The sequence below is a fragment of the Rhinolophus hipposideros genome (genome assembly GCF_964194185.1).
Source record: "Rhinolophus hipposideros genome assembly, chromosome: 7".
Taxonomy (NCBI): Eukaryota; Metazoa; Chordata; class Mammalia; order Chiroptera; family Rhinolophidae; genus Rhinolophus; species Rhinolophus hipposideros.
In genome coordinates this window covers 61624955-61643989 of record NC_138053.1, presented here as the reverse complement: position 1 = coordinate 61643989, position 19035 = coordinate 61624955, and the positions used below count along the sequence as shown (strand labels likewise).

Sequence of the window (19035 nt, the reverse complement as noted above, 5' to 3'; positions counted from 1 at the left end):
AGACGGAGCAAAGGGACTCACTGACCTTTCTCACTCTCACCTTTACAGAAGGTGGTGTTGGTTGCCCTGCTCCTCTGCTCCCCAACTTCCCTGCCACTTTTCCGGTGCTCTGTCAAATAGCGTTGCATACATTGTATCTTCTGGAAAATAGGGAGAAGAGCAACATTTATCAAAAATTCCAAAGTATTTCTTATAGAAAATGTGTAGTTTTGTTTTAAATACTGAAGTGATTTGCATATTAACTCAAAAATATGAAGTAGAAGGAAGTTGAAAAGCAGGTTTCATTGACGGGTGGTGGGGGATAATAATAGATAAAGAATGGCCAGCGGATGTGTCCAGTCACAGACCCTGTAATGCTCCACCCAGCATTGTGGGCAAAGAGCACACTCAGTCACACACAAGTGCATTATCCCAGAACCGCTGACGCAACTCCACTCTAACTGACCTCACAGTAGATCATATTTTCAGACAAAACAGATTTTTTCTGACTTGAATAATCAATCTTGAATTGTAAGTTAAGTCTTTTGATTATTTATCTTCTGTTTTAATCTACAGTGAAATTACTTATTTGCTATGCCTGTCAGTCCTGACAAATTCAGAGTTTTGTTTTTTCATATAGGTTCTTTTTCAATGGACTTGTATAGGTTTTTGTTGGATATGTTTTCTATACATATGACAGACATATTCTAAGTGCTTAAGAATACATGGTTAAAATAAAGGGCTTATTAGCTGTACGTTTAAGGTGCTTCATAATTTTAGAGAGTAATATCATTTGCATTATACTGCTAAAATACGAGGAAGGGAATGATGGTTCTGTCAAAAGACTAAAATGATGAGTCTTGGAATTCATATATGCATAGCTGCACACATGAATCCGAACTTACAGAAGTACTTGCTGACCACCTAGGTAGCCAGAGGGCTAAACATCACAGTGTTTAAGAATAGGTTTTGGGGGGATGTGGGTCTGGTAACAAATCCTGACTCCTATCTTTAATAGCAGAACAACCTTTCTACTTCTCTCTAAACCTCATTTTCCTTATCTATAAAGGGGAGTCTTTTTGTGAGGGTGAAATGTGACCATGTACGTAAAATACTTTGCATAAGGTTAGAGTGAGGCAAATATTCAATAAATGGCAGCAATTACCGTCAGGTGGATAAATAAAGATGACATTCACTTTTTAGCTGAACTAGATGGAGTGATCTGTGTATCCTGAAGACAGACGTTTTAAAACTTCAAACGTAGACTCTAATTAGAAACCTAACATGTGAAACCTAATATTGTTAGGATTTTCCTTGAAGGGATAAAAATTAGCATACAAACCAGCACTTAATATCGCAGCTTGTGTTAGGATGCATTTTATTCAGTTAAGTTTTCATAATGACTTACTTAGTTTTTGCTTGACTTGCAGCTCTCCTCATATGTTAAGTGGTTCATTTGGATTTGATTTTTCCTTAACTGCCAGCATTCTCATACTCATTTGTAAATACTTTAACTTTCCATTTTGTAATGTAACAGATTTATAATCTTTACTGGTAATTGTGATAAATTAAAGATGATCACAGATTTGTTTGCTGCTCTCTTACTGAGATGTGGGGTCTGTATTCTTCCCTCTTGTATCTGGGCAATTTTTACAAATGTTTGACCAAGAGAATACGGCAGAGTATGTTCCAGGTCAGTTTCTGGGAGCAAGCCTTAAGTGATTGGCAGCATGTCCACTTCCTGCCTCTTAGAAGTTTCTATCCTAGGGTCCTGAGTTTCCATATAGGAAGTCTGGCTGTCCTGAGTCAGACTCAAAGATGTTTCCAGCTAACAGACATGCGATGAGAAAGCCCAGGCTGTGCACATAGAGAAGCTGGTTGGAGCAAGGGAAAAGGAGGAGGAGAGATTCAATTTTTGACCTAAAGAATCATGAGATACAATGATACATTGTTGTAGTAAGCCAGTAAATTCAGGGTAGATTTTTACATAGTAATAGATAACCAGGACAGTAGTTATGAATCTGACAAATACTTCATGCTTCTTCTAATGGTTATTTTCCAAATGTCAAGTGTCTGTAGCAATGTAGAATATAATAATGTGTAAAAATGAAGTTGTTATTTTACTATATTGGACTAAGTCGGATGTTTGTCAGTATTACATTATTAGAAAATAATGTAACACGGTCCTAGAATATTCCACATCTTCATTTTCAATAGTTTTTGTTTAACAGTGATTATTCCTTACCTTCATATTCTCATTATACCAAATTTTGCTTGGTTTAACTTCATTTCCGCCCCCTCCCCCAATATTAAGAATTTGGGTTCTGATAACTTTTAATTTTGAGTTCTTATAGAAGACTGTGGAGTCCTGAGCATTGAAACTAAAAAGGGAGGCAGAGTGGATGGTAGACCAGAAGTCTTGGCAGAGGTGCTAAAGTGGGGCGTGTGGGAAAGGCTGAAGGAAGAGTGTGCAGGCTCAGTACTGCACACTTTGTCCATCCTTTGGCATCAAGTCACCACACACACAGAAAATGTTATCCTGTAGGACTGGGGATGAGTTCCAGGAATTCCTCCTCCATGCGAGTAGGTAAGGATAAAATTACCCAAAGCATCTCAGACCTTCAAATGACTCTGAGCCTGGGGTGGGGCCTGGGAGGCTAGAGAGAGCAATGTCTATTGGAAAACAAAACATGTTTAAAAGCTTATCATGGAAACCAAGGGAGAGGAGAGACAAAGATGTTTCTAGCTAAAATCAGAGAATCACCTGCAATCTGAGCCCTTCAAACCTGTTTTAATCTTTTTAGTCTCAGTTTTCTCAACATGGAAGTCTTCCACACTTCCATGTGGGTTTGCAGGAATGCACCTTTTGGAGCTGGCGAACTCTATAGTTTTCAAAACACTTTCTGCATACATTATCTTGCATAAGTCTGAACAGCCCTAGGAAGTAGGAATTATTATCCCTACTGTTTAAATAGGGAACTGCTGCTACTGAGACTAAATGGGCTTGCCCAGGTTCTTACAGCTGGTAATCCACATCTTTCCAGATCAAAGCTTGTTGCTCAAACATTTATTCTAGTTGGAAATGTAAAACAATGGGTATGTGAGATGGGGCACAATGGTGGTGATTTGTCCATCTAAATGTTTGATGGAAAAGACGGGCCTTCAGGGCATGTGGAGTTCATTAATTTTTGTTACCTGTATTTGCAGTGAGTGTGGGTGCTTGTCCACTGGCACTGTTTATTGGTGGAAAGCAGAACCAAAAAGTCCTTTGTGATGGTTTGCCTTCTGCCTCAGTGTGATTCTGCCCATGTTCTCTCACTACTTGGTCAGGTACAGGATGTGAACAGGTTTAATTACAACCACCGAGTGGATCGGAATCATTCACCGTGTACACAGAATGCTTTTTTCTTCTTCCCAGGAAAGTTGCTTTCTTAGTTTTAGCTTAACTTTGGCTTGTATGTTACAGTGCATCTTTTTTGCTGAAACCACTGAATGCAGATTAGGTGGAGTGGTGGAAAGGAGAGTAAAAGCATGCTGGATGGTAAAGAAAAGCTAGACTACAGCTGAATTGTGCTATGGGTAATTCAGAAACTGAATGATTCACACACTAATGATTTGATAATTGTCTTTGTACATTTTGAGGCATTGAAGATAGGAAAGCAATTTAAAAGTATTGAATTTGTTTTTATTATAATTCATAGCGAGTAATTAAGCATCTTTTGGGAAACAACCAGTAATACCTTTCCAGATGCCAGGTCCTCTGTTAGGTGCTGGAAATGCGAAATTCTCAAGAGTTCTCTGTCCTGTTTTTGGTTGAGTCCCTTAAAAGGGTTAATATTTCCGAGGGATACCAGAATGAAGTGTTTGATCATCAAAGAGTTTTATTTTTAAAGCTATAAATGTGTCAGGCATGTGTTGGAGGGGAAGGAGATCAATGCCCAAAGTGAGACTTTGAATTAATACTATTTGGAGAATGACTTACTCAATTTGGTTAACTTGGTTATTAAGGCTAATTATAGCTTTTGTACTGGTGACTATTAAGATAAAAGACATATCTATTACAGCTCTGAACTTGAATCTAATCTTAAGAACATCCTTTCAGAATGAAACCTCTCTTAAGGGAGGTGAGTAGTAAAAGAATGTTATAGGCAAATTAATAAAGGCTTGGCTTTTCAAAATTTTTCTCATTCTGCAAAGTGAAAATTTTCTAATTGGAGAAATGTAAGCGTGAAAATCTAAGATAAGTTTTGTGGATTTATTTTTTCCTCAGGACATAGAATCATTGTTTTAAGTTTCCAAGAATATTTAGGATCTTTTAAGGACCATAATCTCTTTGAGTTTCAGTTTTCTCATCTTTAAAGTGGAAATACTAATTCTGACTGTGGAGGATTATTGTGATGAGGTAATGAGAAAGTGTTTGCAAAGCCCTAACTATGATGCCTGCAGTATGTAGTAGGCACCCAAGAAATAGTGACAATGATAATAATTATTTAATTAAGGTTTTCTTTGGTATTTCTCCATTTATTTAATAAAAAACCACCACAAAACATTTTTTTTAAAAGTAGAATTATATTCTCTTGTCAAAATTGTTTTACCTTCCTATAGACTCCAGTTTTCCCCAGGTGAAGGTGAAACTCACTGGTTCATTATCACATTATCAGTTCCCTCATTTGCAAATCAGTCCTTCAGCACTACAGACATTGGTTAATATTTTTCTAGTTTTATCTTTGAGTTACTTCAAAAGAACTAGTGCTTAGTATAAATTTGGTTATTAATTCTATTTTTAAAAACTTGAATTTTACTTATATATTTAAAAAGAATAGATTGAATGTGTGAAACAATGGATTTGAGATAATTACCGTGTTTCTCCAAAAATAAGACCTAGCCAGACAATCAGCTCTAAATCTGTCTTTTGGAGCAAAAATTAATATAAGACCCGTTATATTATATTATATTATATTATATTATATTATATTATATTATATTATATTATATCATATCATATCATATCATATTATATCATATATATTATATTATATTATATTATATTAATTATATTATGTAAGATCTGGTCTTACATTATAGTAAAATAAGACCGTATCTTATATTAATTTTTGCTCCAAAAGACGCATTAGAGCTGATTGTCCATCTAGGTCTTATTTTCGGGGAAACACGGCACATATTTTAGGATATGTAATTTCTACTTTAATTTAAAGTAAGCTCTATCTTAGCTTTTAGTTGGCATGGTGGTCCTTTAAGCTAGTTCTCAAAATAAATTATAGTTTATAGGTATGGACTGAAGTACAGAATTCTAAATTATGAAATGGGCACATTGAAAATAAATCATTCATTTTGGAAGGACTTTTACATCACATTATTTGTCAATATTAATCTGTTTCTTATTGCTGAGTAATGTTCTCTTGTATGAATGCACCACTGTTTTTGTTCTGTTTGTTTTGTTTTTAGCTATTCACCAGTTGAAAGACTTCAGGTTATTTCCAGTCTTTTGCATTTGCGAATAAGATGCTATAAACGTTCTTGTACAAGTTTTTATGTGAGCATAAGTTTTCATTTCTTCTGGGCAAATGTCTAGAGGTGGGATTGATGGGTCATGTGGTAAATATATGTTTATTTCATGAGAAACTGCTGAGCTATTTTCCAGAGTGGCTGTATTATTCTGCACTCCCACCAGCGATGATAAGCATTCCAGTTGCTCTACATCCTAGACAGCAGTTGGCACTGTTAGGTTTTAAATTTCTTTTTCTAATTTTAATCATTATACTATGTGTATAGTGGTAGCTTGTGTAGTTTTAACTTGCATTTTCCTAATGATTAATGATACCGAGCATGTTTCCATGTGCAATTTGCCATCTGTATATCTTCTTTGGTGAAGTGTCTTTACAAATATTTTGCCCATTTTTAATAGGGTTGTTCATTTTCTTGGTGAGTTTTGAGAAGGCTTTACATATTCTAGATATAAGCCCTTTTTGTCAGATGTATGGTTTGCACATATTTTCTCCCAGCCTGTGGATTGTCGTTTCAGTGTCTCATCAGTGTCTTTTGTAGAGCAAAAATTTTAATTTTTATGAAGTCCACTTTATCAATTTTATCTTTTATGGATCATGCTTTTGATATTGTATCTAACATTATCTTTGCCTAACCCAAGGTTACAAAGACTTTTTTCTAGAAGTTTTATGTTTTATATTTACGCCTATGATCCATTTTGAGTTAATTTTTAATAACTTAATTGAGTTTTTAAATAAAGCATGTGATACAAATTTCATTTGATTTTAGTCATATGAATATCTAATTGTTCCAGCAGCAGTTGTTGAAAAGATTTATCTTTTCTCCATTGATTGAATTGACTTTGAGCCCTGAATTGATCATATTTGTAGGTTTCTTTTGGAGCTCTTTATACCATTGATCTATGTGCTTGTTCTTTGACCACTTGTTCATTGTCTTGACTACTGTGACTTTATAGGAAGTCACACAATCAGGTAACATGATGTGAGTCTTCCAACTTTGTCCTTATTTAAAATTGTTCTGGCTATTTTATATCCTTGTCAATATGTACATAAAATGCCTGGTAGGTTTTTGAGTGGGGCTGTGTTGAATATATAGATCAATTTAGGGAGAATTGACATCTTAACAATATTGAGATTTTCAATCTATGAATATAGTAACTTTCTGCTTTACTTTCTGCTTTTTAAGATTCTTTGATTTCTTTTGTAGGTGATTTATAGTTTTTAACATAGTTTTGTACATGTTTTGTTAGATTTATAACTATTTTATCGGTTTTTTTTGGTACTAATATAAATGGTGCTCTATTTTTGGTAAATTTTGGTATCTATTCAATAGCATTTTAGCATATAGATAGATGTACAGTTGGTTTTTTGCTTTGAACTTGTATCATTATTATGACCTTGCTAAACTTATTAGTTCTAGGAGTATTTTATAGGTCAGTTGTCTGCAAATAGAGGCTATTTTATTTTTCTTCTCCAATCTATGCCATTAACCTTGTTTTTCTTTTTTCTTTATTGGCCTGGCTAGAACTTCCAATGTGATTTTGAATAGGAGTGGTAAGAGCAGAGACATCTTTGCCTTGTTTTAATCTTAAGGGAATAACATTGTCTTTTGCCATTATTATGTTAACTGTAGGGGTTTTTTTGTTGTTGTTGTTGTTTTCAGGTTAAATAACTTACCTTCTGTTCCTAGTTTGTTGAGTTTTATTTATTATGAAGAGATGTTGAATTTTGTCATTTGCTTTTTCTGATCTGTCAAAATGGTCATAAGCTTTTTCTTCCTTATTCTGTTAATATAGTGAATTGTACTGATTGATTTCCTGGGATAAATTCTATTTGGTTGTGGTATATTTTCCTTTTTACATATTTTTAAATTAGATTCACTGATACTTTCTTGAGGTGTTTTATGTCTATGTTTATGAAGAATATTTGGTTCAGTTTTAAATTTAATTGATTTCTAATCTGTTATTGCCTCCCTTCTTTTTGCTTTGGTTTTGATTTCTTTCTTTTTCCCCCCTAGTTTCTTAAGGTAAATATTTAGATTATTAATTTGAATCTTTTCTTTTTTATGTTATTTTTTAAGATTTTTTTTAGAATATAGCTAACAATATTATATTAGTTTCAGGTGTACATCATAGTTATTCAACAGTACCCACCTAGCACAATACAGAATTATTACCACATTCTTGATCATATTCCCTATGCTAAAGTGATCACCGTGATAAGTCCAGCAACCATCTGACACTGTATCACGCTGTCACAATATTATTGGTCTTTTCCCCCCTTCTTAAATTTTTCAATTAGAGTTGACAGTCAATATTATATTACATTAGTTTCAAGTGTATAGCATTTTAGTTCGACATGTTTATAATTCAAGAAGTGACCCCCTGACTAGTACCACCTGGTACTGTATATAGTTATTACCACATTATTCATTACATTCCCTATGCTTTACATCCCCATGATTATTTAGTACTTAACCAATTTGTACTATTAATCCCTTCACCTGTTTCACCCTGCACTGAGTCCCCCTCCCATCCCTCACCCGGATAGGTCTAGTACACTACTGACACCACACATAGTTATTACAATATTATTGACTATATTTCTTATGCTGTATCCTACATCCCCATGACTACTGTGTAACAAGCAATTTATACTTCTTAATCCCTTCCCCTTTTCACCCACTCCCAACCCCCCACTCATCTGGCAACCATCAAAATGTTCTCTGTATCTATGAGTTTGTTTCTGTTTCGTTTGTTTATTTTATTTTTTAGATTCCACTTATAGGTGAAACCATATGACATTTGCCTTTCGCTGTCCGACTTATTACACTCAGCTCAATACCCTCTAGGTCCATCCATGTTGTCGCAGATGGCAAGATTTCATTCTTTTTCATGGCTGAGTAATATTACTGCATGTATGTATCATCTCTTCTTTATCCATTCATCCATTCAGGGACATCCAGGTTAACTTCATATCTTGGCTTATGTACATAATGCTGCAATGAACATATGGATGAACATGTCCCTTCAAAGTAGCATTTTGGGTTTGTTCAGATGAATACCCAGAAGTGGAATTACTATGTCCTTCTTTGTCTCTTGTTATAATCTTTATTTTAAAGTCTTTATATCCTCTGATATAAAGTCTTTAAAGTCTTTATATCCTCTGATATAAGTATTACCCAGCTTTTTGTTTTTTGTTTCTGGTTTCATTAAATACCTTTTCCATCACTTTATTTTCAGTCTGTGTATGTCTTTCGATGTGAAGTGCATCTCTTGTAGGCAGTATATGTAGGGGTCTTGTTTTCTTATCCTTTCAGCCCTCTGTCTTTTGATTGGAGCATTTAGTTCATTTCCATTGGAAGGAATTGTTGATAGGTATGTAGCTATTGCCATTTTAGTATTTTTTTTTTTTTTCATTTTAAAGAAGTCTCTCTAAGATTCCTTTTAATACTGGTTTGGTGGTGATGAACTCCTTTAGCGTTTTCTTATCTGGGAAACTCTTATCTGTCTTTCAATTCTAAATGATAGCTTTACTGGGTAGAGTAATCTGGGTTGTAAGTCCTTGCTTTGCATCACTTTGAAAATTTCCTGCTACTCCCTTCTGGCCTGCAAAGTTTCTGTTGAGAAATCAGCTGACAGTCTTATGGGGGCTCTCTTGTAGGTAACTAACTGCTTTTCTCTTGCTACTTCTAAGATTCTCTCTTTGTCTTTAACCTTTGGCATTTTAATTATCATGTGTCTTGGTGTGGGCCTGTTTGGGTTCATCTTGTTTGGGACTCTGTGCCTCCCGGGCTTGTATGTCTATTTCCTTTGCCAGGTTAGGGAAGTTTTCTGTCATTATTTCTTCAAATAGGTTTTCAATTCCTTGCTCTCTCTCTTCTCCTTCTGGTACCCCTATGATGCGAATGTTGGTATGGTTGATGTTGTCCCAGAGGCTCCTTCAACTCTTCTCAATTTTTTGGATTCTTTTCTCTTTTTGCTGTTCTAATTGGGTGTTTTCTGCTACCTTATCTTCTACATAGCAGGTTTGATCCTCTGCTTCATCTAATTTACTGTTGATTCCCTCTAATGTATTCTTCATTTCAGTTATTGTATTCTTTATTTCTAACTGGTTCTTTTTTATGTTTTCTGTCTCCATTTTTATGCTTCCTATCTCTTTGTTGAAGTTCTCTCTGAGATCATTGAGTATCCTTATAACCAGTGTTTGTAACTCTGTGTCTGGTAGGTTGCTTGTCTCCATTTTGTTTAGTTCTTTTTCTGGAGTTTTGTTCCATTTTCTTGGTTGGAACATGTTTCTTTGTTCTCCCCATTTTAGCTGCCTTTCTGTGTTTGCTTCTATGTATTAGATAGTGCTACTATGTCTTGCAGTTTTAGTAGAATGGCCTTATATAGTAGGTGTGCTGTGTCTTCCTGGTCACTTGAGCCACGCATTCCATGTGTATCCCTTGTGTGGGTTGTGTGTGCCCTCCTCTTGTAGTTGAGCCTTGGTTACTATTTGCACATCAATGAGAGGTATTGACCCTCGGGCTCATTGGTTGTGAGGACTGGCCAAGACTACAGTGGAGGAGTGATGGTGCAGGAACTGACCCTACAGAGCAGCATCTGCTTCAGCAGAGCTCTGGTACCTGCCTAATATGCCCCTTGGGTGTGTCATTCTTGCAGGCGGTTGGGTGATGCTCCAGCTCCTTTGGAAGCTGGCCACTGGGGACACCAGGCCCAGGACTGCCTTGGAGGGGATCCACCGGAGGTCAAGTTAAGCTGCAGCCCATGCCCCACCTGGGGCCACTCCGCAGGAGCCACAAAGCAATCTATAGATGGCTGCTCCCTGTGCCGTGCTTAAAATTGCCTCAAGAGGCCAACCTGCGAACCAAGACTGGCTGTCACTAGTGCCAGGCTTAGGGCTCCTCAGTCAGAAGTATAGGACATGCTCAAGCCAGATGCTGCCTGTCTGGGTTCAGCGAACCTTTGAGAGACCCTAGGAAAGTACTGTATGAGCTAAGGCAGTGCCCTAAAGTTGGGCGGGGTGGGGTCTCAAATCACCAGGGCATAGCAAACGTACGACGTAGACTCAGATATGGTGGCCTCCTGGGTCTGCACTTTGGGAGGAGAGAGGGCTCAACAAAGAAACAATGACTTCTGCCCATTCTTCCGTCCTAAAGAAAGCTGCCCTTCCAGCCCCTGTCCTAAGCCAGACGAGTCAGTATCCCACATGTCCCTGCCGGCTTTCCAGCTGCTGCCCCAGCACTGGAGCTCAGAGCCATTGATTCTGTCGGTGGATAAGTCCAAACACAGTCTCTAAGAGAAGCACCAGGGACTCCAGCCAACCTCCTTCTCACTCAGTCACAATATCCACTGGTTTTCACAACCAGAACTTATGGGGACTTGTCTCCCCAGCACTGGAACCCTGGGCTGGAGTGGGGCTGGGACCTCTCGCTCCTCCCTGGGGGACCAACACAGCTGAGATATCCCTCCCAATTTTTAATGGTTACATGTGAATGTGGGACCAGCCTGTTCTGCGTCTTTGCCCCTCCTACCAGTCTCAGGGTGGATTCTTCTGCGTGTTCTTAGTTGTAGGGCTTCAGTTCAGCAAGATTTTAGGCGATTCTCAACGATGGTTGTTTTGTAGTTTAGTTGTAATTTTGATGTGGTCATGAGAGAAGTTAAGCATAGCGTTTACCTATTGCATCATCTTGACCGGAACCCCTGAATCCTTTCTTCTTTTCCAATATAGGCATTTAACACTATAAATTGCCCCCTTAAATTCTTTTTGGCTGTAGATCACAAATATATTTTATTGATATTTCCCCTGTTCATTCAGTACAAAATATTTTCTGTTTTCCTTTGTGATTATTTTATTCATGAATAATTTATAGGTTTGTTACTTCTCAGGTATTTGGGGATTTTTTCAAATATCTTCTTTTTACTTTTTTCTAATTTAATTCTATTACACCAGAGAATATACTTTGTATGATTTCACTTCTTTCACATTTATCAAAGTTTGCTTTATGGCCCAGGATATGAACTATTTTGGCAAATATTCTTTGTGCGTTTTAAAAATAAAAGGGTTTTGTTTTGTTTCTGTTAATAGTAAGGTGGAGTGTTCTATAAATGTTATGTAGCTTAAGTTCTTTAAATATCATTTAGGTTAATTTGGTTGATAGTGTTGTTTAGGTATTTTTCATCTTTGCTACTTTTCTGTCTACGTGTTCTATCAGTATTGAAGTCTACAACTATAATTGTGGATTTGTCTGTTTTTCCTTTCACCTCTGTCAGTTTCCTGCTTCACGTATTTTGAAGTCTTGACATTAGGTGAAGCATACTCATTTAGGATTGTTATGTCTTTTTGGAGAACTGACCCTTTTATCATGTTATTCCTGTCTGTAGTATTCCTTGTTCTAAACTCCACTTTGTCTAATACCATATTGATATTTTGAAAGTGTTGACATGGTATATCTTTTACATCCTTTTATATATTTAAAGTGTGTTTCTTGTACACAGCATAGAGTTGGGTCTTGTTTTTTAATCCGATTTTACCATCTTTTTTAATTGGTATGTTTAGACCATTTATATTTAATATAATTATTGAGGTCATTGAATTTAGGTCTGTCATTTAATTATTTGTTTTCTATTTATCTTCTTTGTTTTTATTCTTCTGTTTTCTCTCTCTCCTGCCTTCTCCTTCTTTGGATTACTTTATTCATTTTATTTTTTTTTCAGCATTTCATTTTAATTGATTGTCCTTTTTGTTTGTATTTCCTTGTATTTTTTAATTGTGTCAGTATTGTAACAAACTTAAGCAGTCTACTTTGGGTTAATATTTTGCCATTTTGCATACAGTGTAGAGTCTAACAACCATGTAAGTCCCTTTACTCTCCCTCCTTTATGTTAGTTTCATGTGTATTACATCTACATATATTTAAAACCCCCAAGGTATTGTTCATATTTTTGCTTTCAATAGTCATACTTTAAAGAACTTAAAAGGACAAATGTAGTCTGTTACATTTATTCAATTATTTAATTTATATAGCTGTTTCTTCCTGTAGTTCCAAGTTTCCTTCTGATATTATTTCTCTTCAGCCTGAAGAACTTCCTTTGGAATTTTTTCTAGATCAGATCTCTTGGCAACAAATGCTGTTAGTTTTCCCTGATCTGGGAATGCCTTTATTTCGGCATCCTTTCTGAAGAATATTTTTGCTGGATATAGAATTTTGGGTTGACACTTAGTTTCTTTTAGCAATTTAAAGAAATGTTCCACTGTCTTCTGGGCATGGTTTTCTTTGAGTTTATCCTTTTTGTGGCTAGCTTGGCTTCTTGGGTCTGTAAATTCATCACTCTCTAAATTTGGGAGGTTTTGAGTCATTATTTCTTCCAAATTTTTCTGTATCTGTGTCTCATCTTCTTATGGGATCCCAGTTACACAAATGTTGGACCTTTTGCTATTTTCCCACCTGTCTTCAAAGCTCTGTTCATTTTCTTCTGATTGCTTTTCTCTGTTCTTCTGATGAGATAACGTCTATCTTCAAGTTTACTGACTTTTCCCTCTGTCATATCCATTCTGCTCTTGATTCCATCCAGTGAGTTTTTTTATTTGAGATATTGCTTTTTCAGTTCTAAAATTTCTATTGAGTTCTTTTTCATAATTTATATTTCACTTCTTTCAATAGTGTTTCCCTTCATCTCAATGAACACAGTTTAATAGTTGCTGTAAAGACTCTGACTGATCATTCTAATACCCGGTTCATCTTGGTTGGCATCTGTTGATTGTTTTTTTCCCTTGAGAATTGATCATATTTCTTTGTATGCCAAATAATTTTGGATCTTGGACATTTTGAATACTGTGTTATGAGAGTCTGGGCCCTATTAAAAACCTCTGGAAATTTTGTAATGTTTTTAAACCATATAATCAACCAGGGTCATTTCAGAGCATAAGATCTGGTTCACCTTCTTCAAGTGATGATGTCAGTCAAGTTCACAAGGCCTTGACTCTGCTGCCTGGGTTCTGTCTCAGGCAAGTGAGAGGTTACCAGGACTTGTGCCTCTTTGTACACAGTATGCAGGATCCCCCCTCTCCGGTTCCTGAGCAGAGGCCAGGGTCCCCTTTTCCCCGTCCTCTCACCAGCTAGGTGAGGTTTCTCTCAAGTTTTTGCTGAATACGCTGATTAGCCCAAATTGGGCTAATCTTATATCCAAGCCAGGAGAGAAAAGAGGGAAAAATAACAAGAAATCACCCTCATATGGCTTACTTCTTCAAGTTTTATTTCCCCAATCTGCTTGCTGCTATTTACTTTTCAGAGTTCTCAAATTGCTGCTTTTGTGTTTTGTTCAGAGTTGTTGGTTGTAGTCATGGAGAGAGATAAGCTATAGTGGGCTTACTGTATCTTGACTGATCAGATTTTGTTTTCAATTAGTATATAAAAATACAGAAATGTGAATTGTAAATATCTGTAGCTTAGATAGGTTACAGTCACTTATTTTCTGCTGGTAAAAGTTATTTGGTATTTAAAATATCAGATTCTCTAATTGAAGAAGCTTGCTAATTTTAAATGTGGAGGACTGTAAAGCATCTCTTTTGGACAAACAAAATATAGGTAATGATCATTCCTATCTTTATTATTCACTTGGCTAACACAACTGATTAAAACACAGACACACATTTACACATACTTTTTCAAAGAAAGTGTTGCGAATGGCTTTGAAGTACTAAGTCTTGTTTAGAAGTTATTAGTAAAGTAAAACTTTAACTTTTAAAATTTGTGAAATACTTGTTTGAATTACCTACCTCTTTGAAGAATATAGAAAGGAATAATAAATTTTATCAGCACCTTAATTCATTCAAATTATGAGTTATGCCTTCGAAATTCATTATGGCTTTTCCTTTGAAAAACAAGTAAACTTTTGAATTAATGTTTAGTGATTTCATTTAAAGATACCAACTTTTAGTTGCTGGTTAAATCACTTAGGGAAGTATGTTAAAGTGAATTTTATTTTTGAAAGGTTATTGATATAATAGATATGCATACAATTAATAATCATAAAATTTGAAATGCCTCTAAGGAAACTAGGAACTTTTTTGTTTGTGTTCATTGTATGCCTTTGTGATTGTATTGTGTAAAGGTAATCTTAGAAAAAAATTTAACTGTTGCTCAGAAGAACCATTTAGAGTGGTTTGTCACAGCGTCCATGTATAAAATCTGTTTATAAATTAAAGTGGCAAATTGGACCTTAGGATTATATTCTTTATTGACTTTTTTGTCCAGAATGTCATACAAGTAGGAAGGTGATTACAGTAAACATTTGAAATATCTTTCAAATTCATGTGTGGTAGTGTTTGGATCTTTGGTCCAAATTGGTCTCTGTTGTCCTTCTCCCATTAAACTCTAGATTAGATTTGTGGCTTGGATTCAGGAGAGAATTGACTTATAAAAATGGCAGGCTTGGGTCCATTTTTAAATGGTTTAAAATTTATCATTAGCTATTACAATTGGACGTTTTTATAATTTTTAAAAATGTACTTCTCTCTCTCCCTTTAAATTAGGAGCTCTGTGGATGTGTATAGTTTTAAATCCCCACTGCAAGTTGGAGCAGAAGGCTAGTTGGCTAAAACAGTTGAAAAAGTGGAATAGTGTTGATGTCTGTCCGTGGGAAGATGGAAATCATGGCAGTGAATTACCCAACTTAACCAACGCTCTGCCTCAGGGTGCAAATGCCAACCAAGGTAAGTCCACAGTAACATTCTGCTCTCTTTGTATCTACCGAATTGTGAATATATGTTTATAATAGTAATTTACAATATATGTGGGAAAATGATTTTCCCCACTTAAGAACTTACTATAACTCAAGGGCTTAATATATTTTGACTGTGAATGTGTATGCATGTGGGTGTGTGTGTTTAATTTTTACCTGAGACCTTTGTGTACTTTTTTCATATTTTCAGAACACCGATATAATACTTGTATGTATTAGTATGTGTTATTTTAAATTATGTAAGTTACATAAAATTACCTATTAAGTATTTAGTTTGAATATTTTTTAAATACAAAAATCATTGAATAGGGTCATAATATTTTGTAAAATAATTATTGAGAGGCTTGAGGAGCTGTGTGTTTTCATTTCTTTTGGTCAATTACTGTTTGGGCTACTGTGTAATCAGTTAAAGATTTTTAGTTTTATAATGTAGCAAGTAAAGATTTTATGACTGGCTAAAAGGGATGGGGTGCTGTTGGCATTTGGACTAGGAACATTCTTTATGGTGAGGGATTGTCTAGCATACTTGTTCTCACCTACTGTTGGCTAATAATGCCCTACAGTTTTTGGGACAACTAAGAAATACCCAGACATTTCCAAATGTCCTCTTAAGAACCCTGTCTCTCAATTCTGAAAATCTTTCTTTGACCTCATTTTCCCTTCCAGCTACTGTAGAATTTTCTCCTCTTTCAGAACCAAATCCTTAAAATAGTTAACTGTTGCAAATAAAAATTTCATGTCACTATTTTTTGTGTGACTTTGTGCTATTACTCCCCCCACCCTACCCCCTCACCCCGGCTTTTTGAGACTCTTGAAAGACTTTACAGTTATGATAGGTGCAAGGTAAGAGCTAGATGACATCAGAAGGATCCAGAATCTAGACAGTCATTCTGTATGTGCTGGCACCATGTGTAGTCGGTACCCTGGAAATGTGCCAAGTGAGTGTGATGTTAGCGTAGTGTTTTCACTTTCTACAAAGGGAAAATTGTATGTATTACCCCACAGGGACTTGTCCAATCAAAAAGAAGTTTTAGGACTTGGGATAGATGATTGTCTGGCTCTGCTTTGTCTGAAGATATTTGCCAAGGGAATTCAGTATTTGAAATCTGTCATATCTTTATTGCCCATGATGATTTATTTAATAACTTAAATGTACCCCTTACTTCCCAAATTCTTTTCCTGAAGCTCAGAATTTTCAAGTGTACTGATTCAGCATTTATTCTTTTCCATTGCTAGAAAAGAATATGCCTACATCTACAGAGGCAATATCTTTAATCTCCTTTTATTTTTTTTATTTGGGAGTTTCCCTACGTTTTACTCTCCACCTGCTTTTTGGGACCACTATCCTAATATTTTCCACTTTACTTTTACTTTCCATTTGGTTACTTTACCCATGGTTCAACAGGAATGCTCCATAAGCTTTAGAAAGCCCTTAAAACATGGTCCAGCCTCCAGATCAAACAGTTCGTTTTATTTATGATTTGGCCTCGGTATGAAGTCAGGACCTAGTTTTTGACGGCAGTATTTATAGCTGTTGTGCCTGAAGGCACCAGGGCTCCTGCTTTCAGCGCAGTACCCCATCCTCCAGAGGGGCTCTAGTGCTCAGCCTACAGTGCTTCTGCCGGAGAGCTGAGCAGGCTGCTAGGGGAGAGCCTGCATGGCCAGCAGAGCCCAGCACCGGTGCCGTTGCAACTGGGGGACTGCATGTGGTACAGACCATCGGCAGATATGCATGTTTTGGCACATTGCAGTGAATGTGAGGGGCAGATCAGGCCCTTCTCCGCTGAGATTACCATGTTTCCCCGAAAATAAGACCGGATCTTAAATTAATTTTTGCTCCAAAAGATGCATTAGGGCTTATGTTCAGGGGATGTCTTCCTGAAACATCATGCTAGGGCTTGTTTTCCAGTTAGGTCTTATTTTCAGGGAGACAAGGTATGTCAGAATTAATTGACAACAACAATAACAACATTAGAATCCACACCTTTGAAAGAGTCCTTTTTTATTTTTTCAATTATACCAGAATTTTTTGGATAAAATAACTAATTTCTCTTTTTACTTTTCTCAATTTTCCAAATTTTCTTTAATCAGCATGTGTTAATATCCATATACTTTTATTAAAATTTTTTTGCAAGTCTCTTTATCATTTAAAACATTTGGTTAAAATAATTTGTTTATTTTTTTTCCATCTTATTGCAAAAATCAAAACCCTCAGACCTCTAAGATAAAAATTGACCATAATTCTGACAACTAATCAAAATAACTTTTTGTTTGTATGTCTTTTTAGTCATTCTCTATGTACATAATCATTTTTTGTTTCCCATGTTGTTACACAACTTTGTATCTTATGTTTTCATTTAAGTATTATTTCATTAGTATTTAGCCTTTTTTGTTAAAATTGGTTTTATTGTTCTCTTAGAGCTAATGACTGTTAAAAGCCTGTGCGTATCCTATATCCTTCTCTATGCTCATATAATCACATGCAAACATGTTAAAAATTAAGGTTTTTATTTTTTTTTAAATGGAATCCTTCCTACAGCTTGCTTTTATTATTGATACCACAGAGAGCCAAATCAACAGGTAGAACTCTTGTTTTAATACATGCATAACACTAAGTTGCTCTTCTAAAGTCTCCTTTTAATTGTAAATTCTATGATTTGAGCTAAACAAAATAAATAAAGTGACAAAGTGTGTGAATTTTGGACTTTGAAATATTTGATTGATTGGCTATAAGAGGTCGTGGAACCAGTTCCTTATTAGGTAGGAGTATATTTATTCTGCTCAGCCAGAAGCCCTGACAGGTTCGAAAGCCCTTAGATGTAAGGCCCACTCTTCCCATTTGCAAGGTGTACATTAGTGTACTGCTAGCAAGGAGTCTGGGCAGGGGCCATAACAGATTCATCAGCGTTTATACCTCTCATTGTCTGTCATTTATGCATTTTGATATGTCTGCCATTCAAATACGGATATCTCCGTTGACCTGAGACCAAGCTGAAATAATGTCTTTCTCTGTGAGACCTGTCAAAAGCCTTTCAGTACAACTGAAATAGCTGAATTGGGAATGAGGATATCTATGTTTTGGTCTTGATTGCCATTGCCTGGCTGTGTGACTTTGGCAAGTCACTTTTCTTCTCCTGATTTTCAGTTCCGTCAGCAGTATAGAGGGGTTAGACTAGATGAGTTCTCCGAGCTCTTGATTCAGTTGTTTTTTTGATTTTTATGATTTCCTTTATGTCTGTGCTTAGCCAGAGCTCCAGTGACAGAAAGAGGAAACTTTATCAACTAACGAAACTTCCAGATTTTGCTTCTCAGTTAATTGAGCTGCAGAACAGTGAGGGGTGATATTTGAGCTAAGTGAAGTACACATAAATAAAAATAGTTTGTTACCCTGATTTTCAGTTGAGGCTCTCTAAGGTTTGTCACAGTTGAAGGTAAGTCTCGAGTGGGACCCAAGGGGTGGGAATGTAGATAGAATTTGAACCATGTTATCCAGAGGAGCTGAATAATCCCTGAAGTTGGGGTGAGAATATCCTTTATTCCCCAAACATTTCTTTTCTTCGTCAGGTCCTGAAACTTGAACCCTCTTCGGAGTGTGTGCTTCTGCTCTTTTGTGATGCCCCGGCATACACTATGCTGGGGAAATCACACCAGTCATGGAACCTGCACAGGAGTCAGGAGGCAGCCTGTAGGGGCAAGGTAAGTGCGCTGGTTTGTTTTGTAGCTATGTTGTGTGGCTTTGTGAAATGTTAAATTTATGCATTTATGCCCTTTGGGATATAAAGTGA

The 19035-nt window shown here is 36.1% G+C and overlaps 1 protein-coding gene across 1 annotated transcript in view; it reads left to right on the top strand.

Annotated features, from left to right (window-relative positions):
* ZSWIM6 (zinc finger SWIM-type containing 6) overlaps positions 1–19035 on the top strand; it is a 184804-nt gene that overhangs the window by 144014 nt on the left and 21755 nt on the right. Inside the window, exon 5 of the mRNA XM_081053747.1 lies at positions 15042–15221. Within this exon, the coding sequence (XP_080909873.1) occupies positions 15042–15221 (180 nt within the window). The remainder of the gene's footprint in view (positions 1–15041; positions 15222–19035) is intronic.